Source organism: Vigna umbellata, chromosome 2 (assembly GCF_029865625.1).
Source record: "Vigna umbellata cultivar VRB3 chromosome 2, Vumbellata_1.0, whole genome shotgun sequence".
Taxonomy (NCBI): Eukaryota; Viridiplantae; Streptophyta; class Magnoliopsida; order Fabales; family Fabaceae; genus Vigna; species Vigna umbellata.
Window position 1 is genome coordinate 7,606,729 of NC_142166.1, and position 14,060 is coordinate 7,620,788.

At 29.6% G+C, this 14,060-nt stretch overlaps 1 protein-coding gene across 2 annotated transcripts; it reads left to right on the top strand.

Moving 5' to 3' along the window:
* Nucleotides 1-9,310: 9,310 nt before the first annotated feature.
* Nucleotides 9,311-13,668, top strand: LOC148203310 (endoplasmic reticulum oxidoreductin-2-like). Of its 2 annotated transcripts, XM_088106126.1 has the most exons (10): nt 9,311-9,745; nt 9,915-10,046; nt 10,522-10,774; nt 11,208-11,318; nt 11,642-11,760; nt 12,026-12,130; nt 12,267-12,469; nt 12,962-13,085; nt 13,183-13,365; nt 13,446-13,668. In XM_088106126.1, exons 1-9 carry the CDS (start codon nt 9,587-9,589, stop codon nt 13,363-13,365), a joined length of 1,389 nt encoding a protein of 462 aa, XP_087962252.1. In that variant the 5' UTR covers nt 9,311-9,586; the 3' UTR covers nt 13,446-13,668. The 2 variants fall into 2 exon arrangements, with proteins under 2 accessions (XP_087962252.1, XP_087962253.1); XM_088106127.1 differs by having other exon boundaries at nt 9,317-9,745; nt 13,183-13,668.
* Nucleotides 13,669-14,060: the final 392 nt, after the last annotated feature.

The following is a 14,060-nucleotide window of genomic DNA, read 5'->3' on the forward strand; positions in this document are numbered from 1 at the left end:
AGAAATCTCTTTATTTAATAATTTTTATTATAAAATGTTAATAATGTTATATTAATTAATATAGTAACAATCTTATATAAAAACTAAAAAATTAATCTAAAAAATCACAAAAATATTGATTTAATTCAAATTTATATTCAATTAAATCAAGCAAAACCAGGTTTGATTTTCAAAATTAATTTCAATCATTGTTTATAAAAAACGAAAAAAAAATTGATTCCCAAACACTCTAACACCCGTCATTGCATGAATTATGCATTTAGTAAGATAAAAGATATAAAATAAAATGAAAAAATGTCATAAGTAGGGTGAATACAGTTAAAAATAAATATTATTTCAGAAAATATCCTTGTAAATTTAAAATTAATTAATATTTCAAAAGGAAATAACTATTTTATCAAGACAAAACAGATAGTTTTCTTGATTTCTATAAAATAGTTATAGATGAAAAAAATAAATAATGACTAACAAAATATTCAGACTCGTAGGAACTCTTAATTTCATTATTTATGACGCTGAAAATGATGGTTTTGCTTCATGCTTAAAGTTAGCACACAAATTTATGTTTCTATCAAGGCATGGAAATACTTAGTTTACATTTTTGTTTTTATTTAAGAGATATGCCATTGAGCATATCATGATGTAATTCAAAACAATCATAGAAAAAGGGACAAAAATAAATTATGAAATTTATTCAAAGTTTGTAGGGTTTGAATCTGCATATAATTTCCTTTAAGTCAAAATCTTATATTTAAAGTTTTATTCTTCCCTAATTAGCACTATTATGGTAAAATTGCAATTAGGGTTGGTTAATTGCATTATTGAAATGATATTATATATATAAAGTAGTCTTCCCTCAGAATGATATTCAAGTTGAGAATTAATGACTATGATCTAATTATCTTCCTAGTTAAAATGTAAATTTTGATTCTTGTTAAATATATATTGTCAACCTTGTTAAACATAGTTCTTTTTACTTATTTAAATATATAAAATGGTTTTTACACCAGTGTATAAATCGTCAACATATGTGCGAATTAAAAAATTTCTCAATGAGAAGGAAGGAAAATTAAAATTTGAATTAATTTGTTAAGAGACATAAATTATTACTACTTGTGCCATTAAAAAAAGAAAAGAAATTAATGTGTAATTTAATATTGAATACTTTTGGAATAAGGTAATTAAAAAGAATATGAAATGAAGTTGCGTGATGAGCCTCTTTTGGAGGGACCAAATATATGAAGAGAAAACGAAAAGTTACGGTGATTGAATAACATACAAAAATATTAAAAAATTGGAAGGAACATGTCATGGCACGCCGATTAAAAGTGAGACCAGCTGTGCACAGAAAATGATTATCGTGATCACTGATGAAACTAAGATTTCATGTCTTTATTGTTTATCATATTGATTTTGACATAACATTTTTAATGCTTTTTTATATTGAGTTATTTATTATATCGATTTTGACATAAATTTTTTAATGCATTTTTATATTGAGTTATATAATATATATATATATATATATATATATATATATATATAATTTGTGGTGATCTTAAACTAGTTTTGTATAAGATAACAGCATAGATTTAACAACAATAAATGCGGTTAAGAAGGGAATTTAGAATAAATCAAATTAAAAAATTCATTCATAATGATGTTTTCATTTAAAATTTAAAATATATATTTTAAATTTGGATATACAATAGAAGAGGTTCACTTATAACATCAGTAAAACCTGAATCTAATTATCTAAAAAATTAACATCTTTCTTTTCTTTACTTAAGACGTAAAGACAATGTATTGATGGGTGTTTTATTTTTTATTTCTATTTAATATTTAGAATTCTAACATGAAAATGGTCTTATATTTATGATTCATAATTAAAACATTTTATTAAAAATGATTTTAGTTTAATTTATTTTTATAAAATTAATTTGTAAATGAAAATGAAATATGTATATATTTTAAATTGATTTTTCTTTAATCAAAATAGAATTTTTAATAAATTTGATTAAAATAGATTTTAGAAAATTGTTATATTATTTTAAGAAATAAATTTGAAGTTTAACTTAATTTATAAAATTGATTTCTAAAATAAAATTTAGATGTATATATATTGATTTTATTTTGGAAAATTCCTAATAAAATGATGAGCAGAGGATATGAAATTTGACCGTGATGGAAATGTGAAGACATGGGAAGCTTCCTTTTTTCCGAATCCCAATCTCTGTTTCTCTGCACTCCGCTTGCGTTTGACCGTTTTTCCACTTTCTTTGACCGTCACTGCTCATTTACTCTCTTTTCTACTTTATTGTTATTGTTGGTTGGAGTATCTTCAAATGTTTTTCTTGTAAGAAATTTTACAGATATTATTAATTGATTTGTAACATTGTGTGTCAAATGTTTAAAGAAAAAAACAATGTCAACTTAATTAGATTGCAATAAAATAATTTTTGTGAAACTTGAAAATATTTTTTTTTTAAACTACTGTGTTCTTTTAAGGGAAATATGGTAGAAATCTCTTAACTAAGTGAATGGTATGATTATTGAAATTTTACATTTTGGATTGAATTACTGTAAAAGGATTTTTCTATGATAATTTTATACCTTAATTACGTAAATTAAAATGTGGTAGCAAAATTGTAATATTTATGAGTTTTCTATATTAGATATTTAATAATTAATTTAACAAATACCATAAAACAATTCTAAGAATATCACATCTAAAAATAGTGAGATTTTATATCGATTACTAAAGAATCTCAATAAAAGAGTATTTAAAAAACTTTTAGAATAATATTCAGACTCCATTTTTTTTCTCTTTCACACTTACTCTTGCTTTGCAACACTGTATTGTTGCATTCTTCTCAAGTCAAGTTTGTTGCCATTACATTCTCCTAAATATCTATTAGTTGTCATGTTCAATGATTGGTGCTTATATTACCAGTGAAAACATGTTTTGAACTTCTCTATAGAATATTATGGTGTAGTCTTGATTCAAGTTCATTTTTAATGTCATATGTTTTAAGTTCTTCTTTTCAGTATTCCATTTCTTTTTATTTATTGTTCCTTCCATTGATTTTAGTTTTTGGTTTTTAATAGCAAGTTTCAGTTGCAAGGTTAGTGTTGTTTATTATTGTTAGTTTGATTTTTTTTCATTTGGTATTCAATCACAATTATGCCGAGTTTTAAGCACCAACTTAACCATCTCTTTCATTTTAGCTTTTATTCCTTATTTGGATAATTAATTCACTTGTTTTGATTTATAGTTCTTTCAAGATCTCCTTCATTTTCAAGTATGCATAATCCTTAGTTCATTTTCCCTTTCTAATTAACCTTGTTGCATACTAGTTTAGTTAGTGCTCCTTTAATTTAAGTCTCATTGATTTTAATTTAACTTTAGCACATTACATTTTACTAGTTGTTTATTACATCCTATTTTCACAATTATTCTTTATACTTCTTAAATCCCCTAAAACATGTTATTTTGCATTCAATTAATGAACTCACATGACAATGTTCCTTTGACTGACCTAGACTAACCTCTATGTTACATTAGTTAAGGGAAACTTAGTTTTATTTGGTAAGGTTTGTGCAACACAAAAAAAAATTATTATCAAAATGATGTTGTTGTCAGGGAACATATTCCATTGAGTCTCATTGATTGATTTTCTTTCTTTTGTTTGTATATAATGTCTCTCCCTTTAAATAATTAGTTTGCATTTGAATGTTATTCTGAGTCTCATAATGCTCAACAACAAAATTTTAACATGCGTTGTAATCATTATGAGTTGCAATTTTTTGAACCATATTATGGACAATCATCATTTGAGCAGCCTTTATAGTGAGTCACAATTTTTCTAGCAGCTGCCATAATTTTCTAAGCCTTATTATAACCATTTTGATGAACCAAATTTTGAGCCAATGGAACAATTTTCTGAGACATTATAATCATTTGTTTGAGTCATATTTGCAGCCACAGGCATAGAGCAATGCAAATTTCTTGATTGAAAAGATCACATGACACATAACTTATAGATGTACTCAGATGGTTGCACATGTTGAACAAAGTGTGGTACCACTTTTCAAGACCTTAAAACCCAAATTGGAGAGCTAGCTATTGAGATGATTGAACTGAAACAACAAAGAATCATGCAACATGTGATTGAAGAAGAGGAGGAAGAGTTGGAACTAAAACCAATTCTAGAATTGGAAAAAGAAAAGAAACAAGATCAATCTAAAAACAACTTAGATTTGGATTTGGATTTTGATTTATCTCAATTTTTAAAAAAAAATGATATTTCATGTGATTGTAATTCTGGTTTGTACTCTATTTGTGATGAAATTAATCGTGCAATAAATTCACATTCTAACCTCCTTATATGTGTTAATTTTCCTCAAATTAGTTATATTCATATAATGGTGTTAGATCTATTGATGTTGTAGTTCATGCCTTTGATGTACCTACTAATTATTGTGTTGATTTGGAGCCATTGTTGCTACCATAAGCTACCAAGGATTGTACTTTCCAAACTCCTTCACTAGATGAGATGTTGTTGCAACTGTAGCAAAGTGCATGGGAGAAAAAGATCACTACATGCATGAACAGATTAGCAAAATTGTTGAGCATGAGAATGCTACACTACATATTCAACTTCTAACCTTAGTTTGAAATTTCAGTAGTAGAGTGTTATTTCTTTTTAGTTTGTGTGATTAGTAATAGTAAATTTAGCATAGTGAATAACATGGTAGAAAGTAGGTTGTGTTGTATCAAAATGAAAAAAAATTAATTTTGATATATGGCCGGATTAAGTTAGATACTAATTTTTGTACTTTACATTTTTCTTTTCTTTTTATTTTTAGTCTAGCATAGTTAGTTTCTGTTATTTGTTTAGGATTTACAACTTGACCTACTGGAAGTCGAGTTAGTGTTGCGGGCTGTTAGATTGTTGCCAAGCTTCCGAGCTGTTGGACGAGCGTGTTGTTTAGGATTAAATATGTTTATCTTTGTTGTCTTAGTCACGGTTGTTAATGTTGTGATTGAGCCTTGTTTAAGTCTGCTAAGTTGCACTTAATTGCAAAGAAGGTTTTTAGCACATGTTTAATTTTGATTCTCCGTCTTTAGTTAGAGTTTTTAAGCCTGATTGACATGTTCATGCATTGTGTTTAGTCAGATTCTCATGAAATATTAGATGATGGATTAGATTTGATGAATGCTAACCTTAGTAAGCTTTGAGCCAAAAAATTTCATTGTGTGATTTATTCATGCTTGCAATGTGATTCATAACTTGATTGAACTCTTTTTTATTGTACTCTTGTTTTATTATTCTCCATTGCCTTGCATTATTCTCTATTGCAACCTATTTTTATCCTAATTGACTTATTTCTTGGTGATTTCTCACCTTGTTATAAGCCTTGGATCATAAAATTGTGATCAACCCAACCTTAGATTTATGAGGAATCTTGGAACTATTTTGAGCCCTATTGAGAAGTCTAAGTGTGAGAGAAGAGGTGCAAAGTATGTTCTTATGCATTGTGAGAGTTTGGAAGGGTGTATGAATGAGAAAAATTGAAAAATATGAAAAAAATAAACTGAAAAAGTGTATGCATTGAATTACAAAAGGGGAAAATGGAAAAATAAGAAGAAGTAGAAATCAAAAGAAAAAGAAAAAAGAGTTTTATGGTTTAATTGATGAACTTTTGTTGAAACATAATTTGCACTTATTCTTCACAAATTTCTCCATTGTTTGCTCACTTCTCTTTGGTTTTTAGCTTTGAATTCCTTTATTTATCCTATCTTTACTTTGACCACATCACAAGTCACATAAAAGTCTTTTTTATTTTGAGTTGCATTCATTTGAATGGTAAAAATTAAAGGTTTTTCAAGCATATGACATTGCATGCTTGCATGAGGTGCTGAGTGTAAGTCTTCTAGAAACACATGAGAGAATTGAGTGATACACATGCAAAGAGTTTGTAAATTTTGATCCTAATTTTGACTTTGATTGAGATTCTTGTCTTTAATGTTTTAAACATGCTCATGAATGGTTTAAATGATTCTAGGTTTGATGGATGAAGTTTTTCTCTACTCATAATTTTGAAATAATATGCTCACAATGTTTGAACTTTTCTTGGCTTAGTCTCGTCTTGTTTAGTTCATGTTTGTCTTTGTTGTCTTCATGGTCGTTGCCAAATTTTCCTATATTTGATCTGCAGTTCTTAATGGTTGGGTTTGTGCTTGCATGAGTTTAGTGTCATAGGTTGTTTAGATTTGGTCTTGTCCAAGAGTGCAAAAGTCTAAGTGTAGGCGTATTTGATAAATCTATTTTCTATACCCTCATATTGAAGCTTATTACACTCATTTAGCATCTTTGTTTCCTTTATTTTAAATCTTAGCTTAGATTGTGTATCTTAGGAAGCTTTAGGTTTTATAGCTCAATCTGTTAAGTGTCAGGGGATGTCGACTTGTTGGGTACGAACCTATTTGGACTGTCGAGGTTTTTAGCTACTGACCTACTAAGTTCTCGAGCTGCTACAACGTCGACCTACTAAGCTATCGTGCTTCTAAGCTACCAAGACCATGTTGTCATGCTTTTATGCTATTGAGTTACTAACTTGCTTGCTGTGAGACTTCTATTTTGTTGAGGTGACAAATTTGCATATGGAATGGTCCAAATGGAGTTAAGCTAGGGTTGTGCACTGCCATGGCAGTAGACAAAACAACTTTTGGCAGCTTGTCAAATTTTCATTGTGGAAAATTCTGATTTTGGGGTTGGTGGCAACAACCAAGAGGAACATAAGTTTTTTATGTATTAAAGGAAATGTAATAGTTTGAGAGGAGAGTTTTTGTTGTACTTTTTCTAAGTGTGAACTACTGGAGAAAACTTGTCTTGAACTTCTCTATAGTGTTATTATTTTCATGTTTCAAGTTCAACAATGTTGTTTAATTTGTTACTATTTTTGTTTTCACTAAAACCCCCAAAACATGTTCTTATGGATTCAATTAATGAACTCACTTGACATAGTTCTTTGGACTGACCTAGGTTAACCTATATACTACATCAATTAAAGGAAAACTTAGTTTTATTTGATAAGACTTGTGTAACACAAAAAGTCATCCATCAATCAACCTTACCAATTAGTCAATTACATTATAGAGTTTCATAGCGCTAGGCTTGCAAACTAATCAATTATAGTATATTTATAATCAATTACATATTCTTAAAATAAGTTCTAGAAAATCAATTATGGACATGGCTAGCAAGATTGTTAAACCTAGATGATCTAATCGCTAATCAATCTTATCTCATCAGTTTGATTAATGAATCTAATTTTCACATTAGAACAATCATTTTGATTATAAGATGAATTAATATCTTGTTTTAAGTGTGTTAATAAAAAAGACAACTAAGTCATCAATAGAAAACAAGTTTCATATTTGTTAAACCTGAGTGTTTTGTCTTAAAAATTTTCAAACAACACTTTGAAAACAAATATTGTTTACACAATGCAAATTTATTTATCATACTCTATCTACCATAAAAGAAATATTAATCACATCTAAAATATATTTTGTCATATGTTAAAATTAGTATAATCATTACGAGAAAAGGTTGTTCAATTCAAAAGATACTTGTAAACATAATAAGTTGACTACCAACTTTTGCTACAATTTTAACATAAAAATAAAAAATCTAGATACAAATTACAAAAGACGTTTGTAAATAAAAATCTCTCCAGACATAACAAACTAATAATTTTATATAAACTCATAACATACTTTGCATGTTGTAATCCACTAATCTAATCCATGTTATAATTGACTATACTATTACTAGTAACATTTCTTCCAAAAAAAGACAAAACTCAAGTGCAATTGATTACCGATAGAATATATATATATATATATATATATATATATATATATATATATATATATATATATATATATATATATATTACATTGTTAAGTGATCATGTAAAGAATAAATCCTTTTAAATAAAACTTGATTAATTTTAAACTTTGAAAAATCTTTACGACTTTAAATTTCTTGTTACTTTATTTTATAAAAAGGATTTTAACTAAAAAAATAATTTTCTCGTAACCTCGAAATCTAAATTATATACTTTTAAAATATATGACACATGAGAAAAGTCAAAACTATATTGAAGAGTATTTAAGGTTTTGTTTTCTTGAGTGGATTTGAGAAGATTTGAAGATAAATTTTTTTGTCGTTTATTTGAGTCAATTTAAAGGTAAACGAGAGTGGATTTGAAAATAAATTTTTTTAATTTGTCACGTCAATATAAATTATATACTAATTCTCATAAACTTTACTTCCAAATCCACTCTCATTTACTTCCAAATTCACTCAAATAAATGACAAAAAAATTTATCTTCAAATCCACTCAAGAAAACAAGTCCTAAAAGTTGTATAAAAGTCAAAACTGAAGACTATTTAAAAGTTGTAACTTTAGCTTCTTCTTAAAACACTTCCTTTTTTATTTGCAACAAAAAAGTTAGCTCTTAGGGAAAAAAAAAGCGAAGGTAGAACTTGAAAATTGTTAAACAAACTTTTTGAATTACAGGTGTTTACTAAAATTATATGTAAAAGTAATTTATAGAGTTGAATTATATGTGTTGAGTAAAATTATATGTAAACGTAAATCATAGAGGTAACATAGTAAAAATAGACTTTTTAAAAAATAATTATATTTAGTTTAACTGATAAAAATATATTATTTTAATGTGTGAAAACATGATTGTCAACTGACCTTCAACTATCACTTTTATCACACCGGAATAAATAAAAATATATTTTAATGTATTTATAATTTAATGTTTTTCAATTAATTTTAAAGTATCGTAATTTTTACTTACGAGTCAACTCATTAATTATATTACGCAGTTTAAGTTATTATATATACATTATTCGGTTATTACTCTTTTATAATACATGAAAATATTTTAATTCATTTTAAATAAAAATAACATAATTAAGTAAATGTTATACTTTCATTGTGTAGACTTGTGTGTGTTAAATTATAATAAAATCTACCATCTTATTTAAATTTTATAATTATGCAAGTAAAAAGTGAATAAATATAAAAAATTAAAAGCTAACATTTGAGGAGTAGTTTTAAAAAAATACCATAAACTATTAGATTTACTGTTTAAGAGGTGAAAGAAATTTTCCATCCATTAAAGAAAAATAAGAATTAGTTGTGAAACCGCAATATCTAAATATTATTTTCATTTCTTAACACTTAGGGAAAAAAATAATGAAATGGACTCCTATTGGTTGAAACACGTAACCACACGCAGCCACCACGGTGTCCGAATTTGACACTGGAATTTTCTTACGAACACTGTTTTGCACAAACCAAAAATCGAAACCAACAACCGCCCATTTATTTCACTCCGACGACCTTGACTGCTGCAAACAGCAAAAACTGCCCTCAACTTAGTACCTTGCAGAACGCTTCCATTTCCCCTTCCAAATTCACGACACTGGGATCCGTCGAAGAACGCCAAAAATCTCGGTGCTTTGTTTCGGAAGCACCGGCATTGGAAACTGTGATGGTGGAAACGAAGCCTAAGAAGAAGGGTTGGGGAGTGCCATGGCTTTGGGTTCTGATGGCTCTCGTGGCTGTGTTTGTTGCTATGGCTGTGTCGTCTAAAACTTCTACCAGAATTTCTCTGTCTGGAGCCATTGATAGAGCTTGTCAGTGTGCCCGGGTAATTTCTATGAACTCTTCTTGATGAAAACCCACATTTTAAGTTTCTTTTTTTATTTTAGGGTTGTGGGATTCTGAATCTTGGACAAAGAGTGTGTCTTTTTATGATTTGTGTTTATGTTTTCCCCCCCTTTATATTGTTTGTGCAATTCTCTCTTTGTTGGTTGCAGGGTGCACCGAAGTTCAGTGGCATGGTAGAGGACTGTTGTTGTGATTACGAAACTGTGGACCATCTCAATGAGGAAGTATTGAACCCTTCCCTCCAAGAACTCGTGAAGACCCCTTTCTTTCGATATTTTAAGGTTTTCTTCTTGGTGCATCTTATTTTATGCCTACATTTTTCCTGTTGACTAAGATCATCTTGTTTTCTGTTGATACTTATGGTTACCTTAAGTTTGATTAGAGCCTGATAAACTATTAGGTTTTTATTAGGCCCTTCTTGTATGTGTGTTTTTGTGTTCCAATTTTATATTGGTTTCTATTCTATCCCTTCTATTACTTGTAAAGATTTCTGGCATCCTGTTCACACCAGAAGCGCAATTTAGGATTGAGAGGCCTATCTAAAAGAACTTATGTTGGTTCCAAAATTGTGTTCTATTGGTGATTTTTTTAGGTTCTCTTGATCCATGAAATATTTGAATTTGGAATTGATCAACAGTATGAGAAATTAGGGAAAATCACTTATGTTGTTGGAATGAATCAATGCTTTAGAATCAATCAAGTCTATGCATGCTCATTTGCATTGTCAACTGAATTTAGTGGGTGAAATTTTTATAGGTGAAATTATGGTGTGACTGTCCTTTCTGGCCCGATGACGGCATGTGCCGGTTGCGGGACTGTAGTGTATGTGAATGTCCAGAAAGTGAATTCCCTGAATCATTCAAGAAGCCACATGCCTTCTCAATGAATGATCTTGTTTGTCAAGAAGGTAAACCTCAGGCAGCTGTTGACCGTACTTTAGACAGTAAAGTTTTCAGAGGATGGACAGAAATAGACAATCCATGGACAAATGATGATGAGACTGACAACGGTGCGTTATTACTCTATATTCTAATTGATATCTAAATTATTTGTGCTATCAGTTGTTGTTTATCCAAATTAATTGTGTGAAAGTGAAATAGCAGATATTAGCAGTGAAGTATAAAATTTAGGATTCTTAAGTATATTGAGTGACATCAGATTTATACTCCTCTAATGAGTATATCTTTGTGAATCGTTTTGTTTGATATCTTGATCTGCAAGATATTTCTTTCTATGATTAAATTTCAACTTGATCAGCCCTTGGTTTTCAGTATCAGAAAGCAAACAGTGTAGTTAGCATTCACTTCTAGAAAAAGTGCCTTTTAACTTTTTTTTAACAGGTGGCAACACGTTATTCAAATTATTAAATCTTTTTATGATGTTTTCAACATTTTTCTATGAAAAATAAGTGTGTCAATTGAAAGCCATGTTTGCATTTGCAGACGAGATGACATACGTGAATCTTCAACTGAATCCTGAAAGGTATACTGGTTACTCTGGTGCTTCTGCAAGAAGGATATGGGATGCTGTCTACTCTGAGAACTGCCCCAAATGTGAGTTTTCTCTGAAAAGCTTATTCACTTAAATAATTCGACCAAATTATAATATTTTGAAAAGGCCTTGGATTTTAGGTTGTTTGATGGTACCTTTCATATTGTCAAAAATTGACAGTCCAGTAATTTTGAATGTAAATCCAGTAATTTTTCTATCTGTATGCATTAATTATACATTGTCTTGCTTTCCGTAGGATGGATATTGGTTGTGTTCTTATCATTTGTTTTAGTGAAAGATATCTTTGAAATGTTAATAACAGGGGAGTTTCTTTTCTCTGGTTTCTATGGTTCATTATTTTGAAAAAACAAAATGTCTTCTGCAGATCCGTCTCAAGAGTTATGCCAAGAGGAAAAGATTTTGTATAAATTGATATCCGGTCTTCACTCCTCCATATCAGTACATATAGCTGCTGAGTATCTACTTGATGAAACTTCAAATTTGGTAAATCTCACGTTCCTCTTTCTAGCAATAGCTAGTTTTCTGTTTGGAAAGAAATTTGCATTGGTGGAGGAATTAATATAGCTGTTGCATATTTGAGCCTCAAAGTTATGGGCCGTTCTATACTCTAAAGTAATTTGGATGTAGCTCATTTTAAAGCTTCCTGCATTTTTATTTTTGTGGCATACCCATGTTATTCCAATATATTTCACTGAACATAAGAAAAATATATCTCAATATCTAACTTCTTTCTTTTTTATTATTCCAGTGGGGCCAAAATCTTACTTTGGTGTATGATCGAGTCCTAAAATACCCTGATCGTGTCAGCAATTTGTATTTCACTTTTCTCTTTGTGCTGCGAGCAGTGACCAAGGTGAGTATAAAATGTGATGGTTTAACGTCACAAACTGTGCATCTATATATGGATTAATCTTGCTATTTTATTCTTTTAAAAATACTAGTTAATTATATTCTTGATGCAATCTACGTTGCTCTTTATTCTTCTTTAGGCTGCAGATTATCTGGAACAGGCAGAGTATGATACAGGTAACCATTATGAGGACCTTAAGACACAGTCCTTGATAAAACAGCTACTTCATAACCCCAAGCTTCAAGCTGCTTGTCCGATTCCATTTGATGAAGCTAATTTGTGGAGAGGCCAAAGTGGACCTGAGCTAAAACTGCAAATTCAACAACAATTTAGAAACATCAGGTATTACTGAAAACTAGTGGACTTGGTTCTGGGCTAGCTAAATATTATCCATTTATAATTTCTATGCTTGTTGTGACTTAGTCTGTTGTAGGAAGGCTTCATACTACTAACAAATATGTAGAAAAGACAATTGATTAGTAATGATTCATAGTAATGCTCACAAAATAATATTTGTGGAAGGAATCAAAGTGTGTAGGTTGGATTTTTCCCAAAAAATCCTGTAATTGATAAGTATGATTTTCCTTTTTCATCTTCATGCTTTGGAATTTTAGTCTTTTGAGTTTCCACATACTGATGGATGTGAAGTGGGTTTATCTGGACTTTTTGAGTGCTGATCGCATCTGAACATAACTTTTTATTGTATAAGACAACTAAGTGACCAATCCTTTCACTTGTTCTCCGTTTTATTATTCTACTACTGATTCATTTTACGCTCTTTTTTTATTTATTTATCTCACTGGCAATTGAATAATATATTTTTTGTGGAAACAGTGCATTGATGGATTGTATAGGATGTGAGAAGTGTCGATTATGGGGTAAGCTTCAGGTTCTTGGTCTTGGAACTGCATTAAAGATTCTCTTCTCTGTTGATGGTCAAGAAAACTCAAGTCAAACAGTAAGTACATTTTACCTCAGAATTTATTTTTTCTTCCTCCCTTCACACTATTGTTAATTGACCAACACCTTATAAATTGAACTTGACGATCTTTCAGCTGCAGCTGCAAAGGAATGAGGTAATTGCATTGATGAACCTTCTGAATCGGCTTTCAGAATCTGTCAAATTTGTCCGTGAAGTGGGACCTGCAGCTGATAGTGTGATGGAAGGACATGTTTCTGCTCATAAAACACTGATTAACGCATGGAAAAAAATTTGGTCCTTTGTATCTAAAACTTAGGTAAGATGCTCTCTTCTCAGTATTTGTTGTATCAGTCTATGATGTACCAAACTGAGTATTAGATGTTTTTGCATCTGCAGGCTGGGTGAGTGGTGACAGTTCTGTTTTCTGTGATTCAAATTACTTCATAGGTTATACATAGAAAACCACTGTCATAGTTGGGAAACTAATGTACTTAGAGTGTCTCAAAATGGAAAATAAATTGGTTGAGTATAGGGGGAAAATATTAAGTGAAAGTAATAGAAAATATATTACTTGGGAATTTGGGGTTTAATCCCCTTCCCCACTGATTTTGTAGTTCAATATTTCTTGCAATATCTGTGCAACATTTCTCCTTGTGTCTTGAGGAAAGGAAACAAAGAAACAAACACACACCTCCACACTTTTTGGAGTTGTGGAGAAAGAGTATTGACAAAAACAGTGAACATGATGTTTGTTTCCTTCGACATGATAGGTTGGTTATCAACTGAGTGAATCATAAATAAGTATTGGTAAAAAATTGCAATTTTTAAAATCGAAAAAACAGTTTTTCAAAGATGGATAGGCCTATCCAGCTGTCTTTAAGCCCGGAATGACTTGTAAGTTTATGTGTTTGACTTTTAATAACTATATTTTGAAAAATTAAAGGTGATGCTGTTTTATTATGATGTGTTAATTTATATATCAAATTATCATATTTAAAATTTAAAATTAGT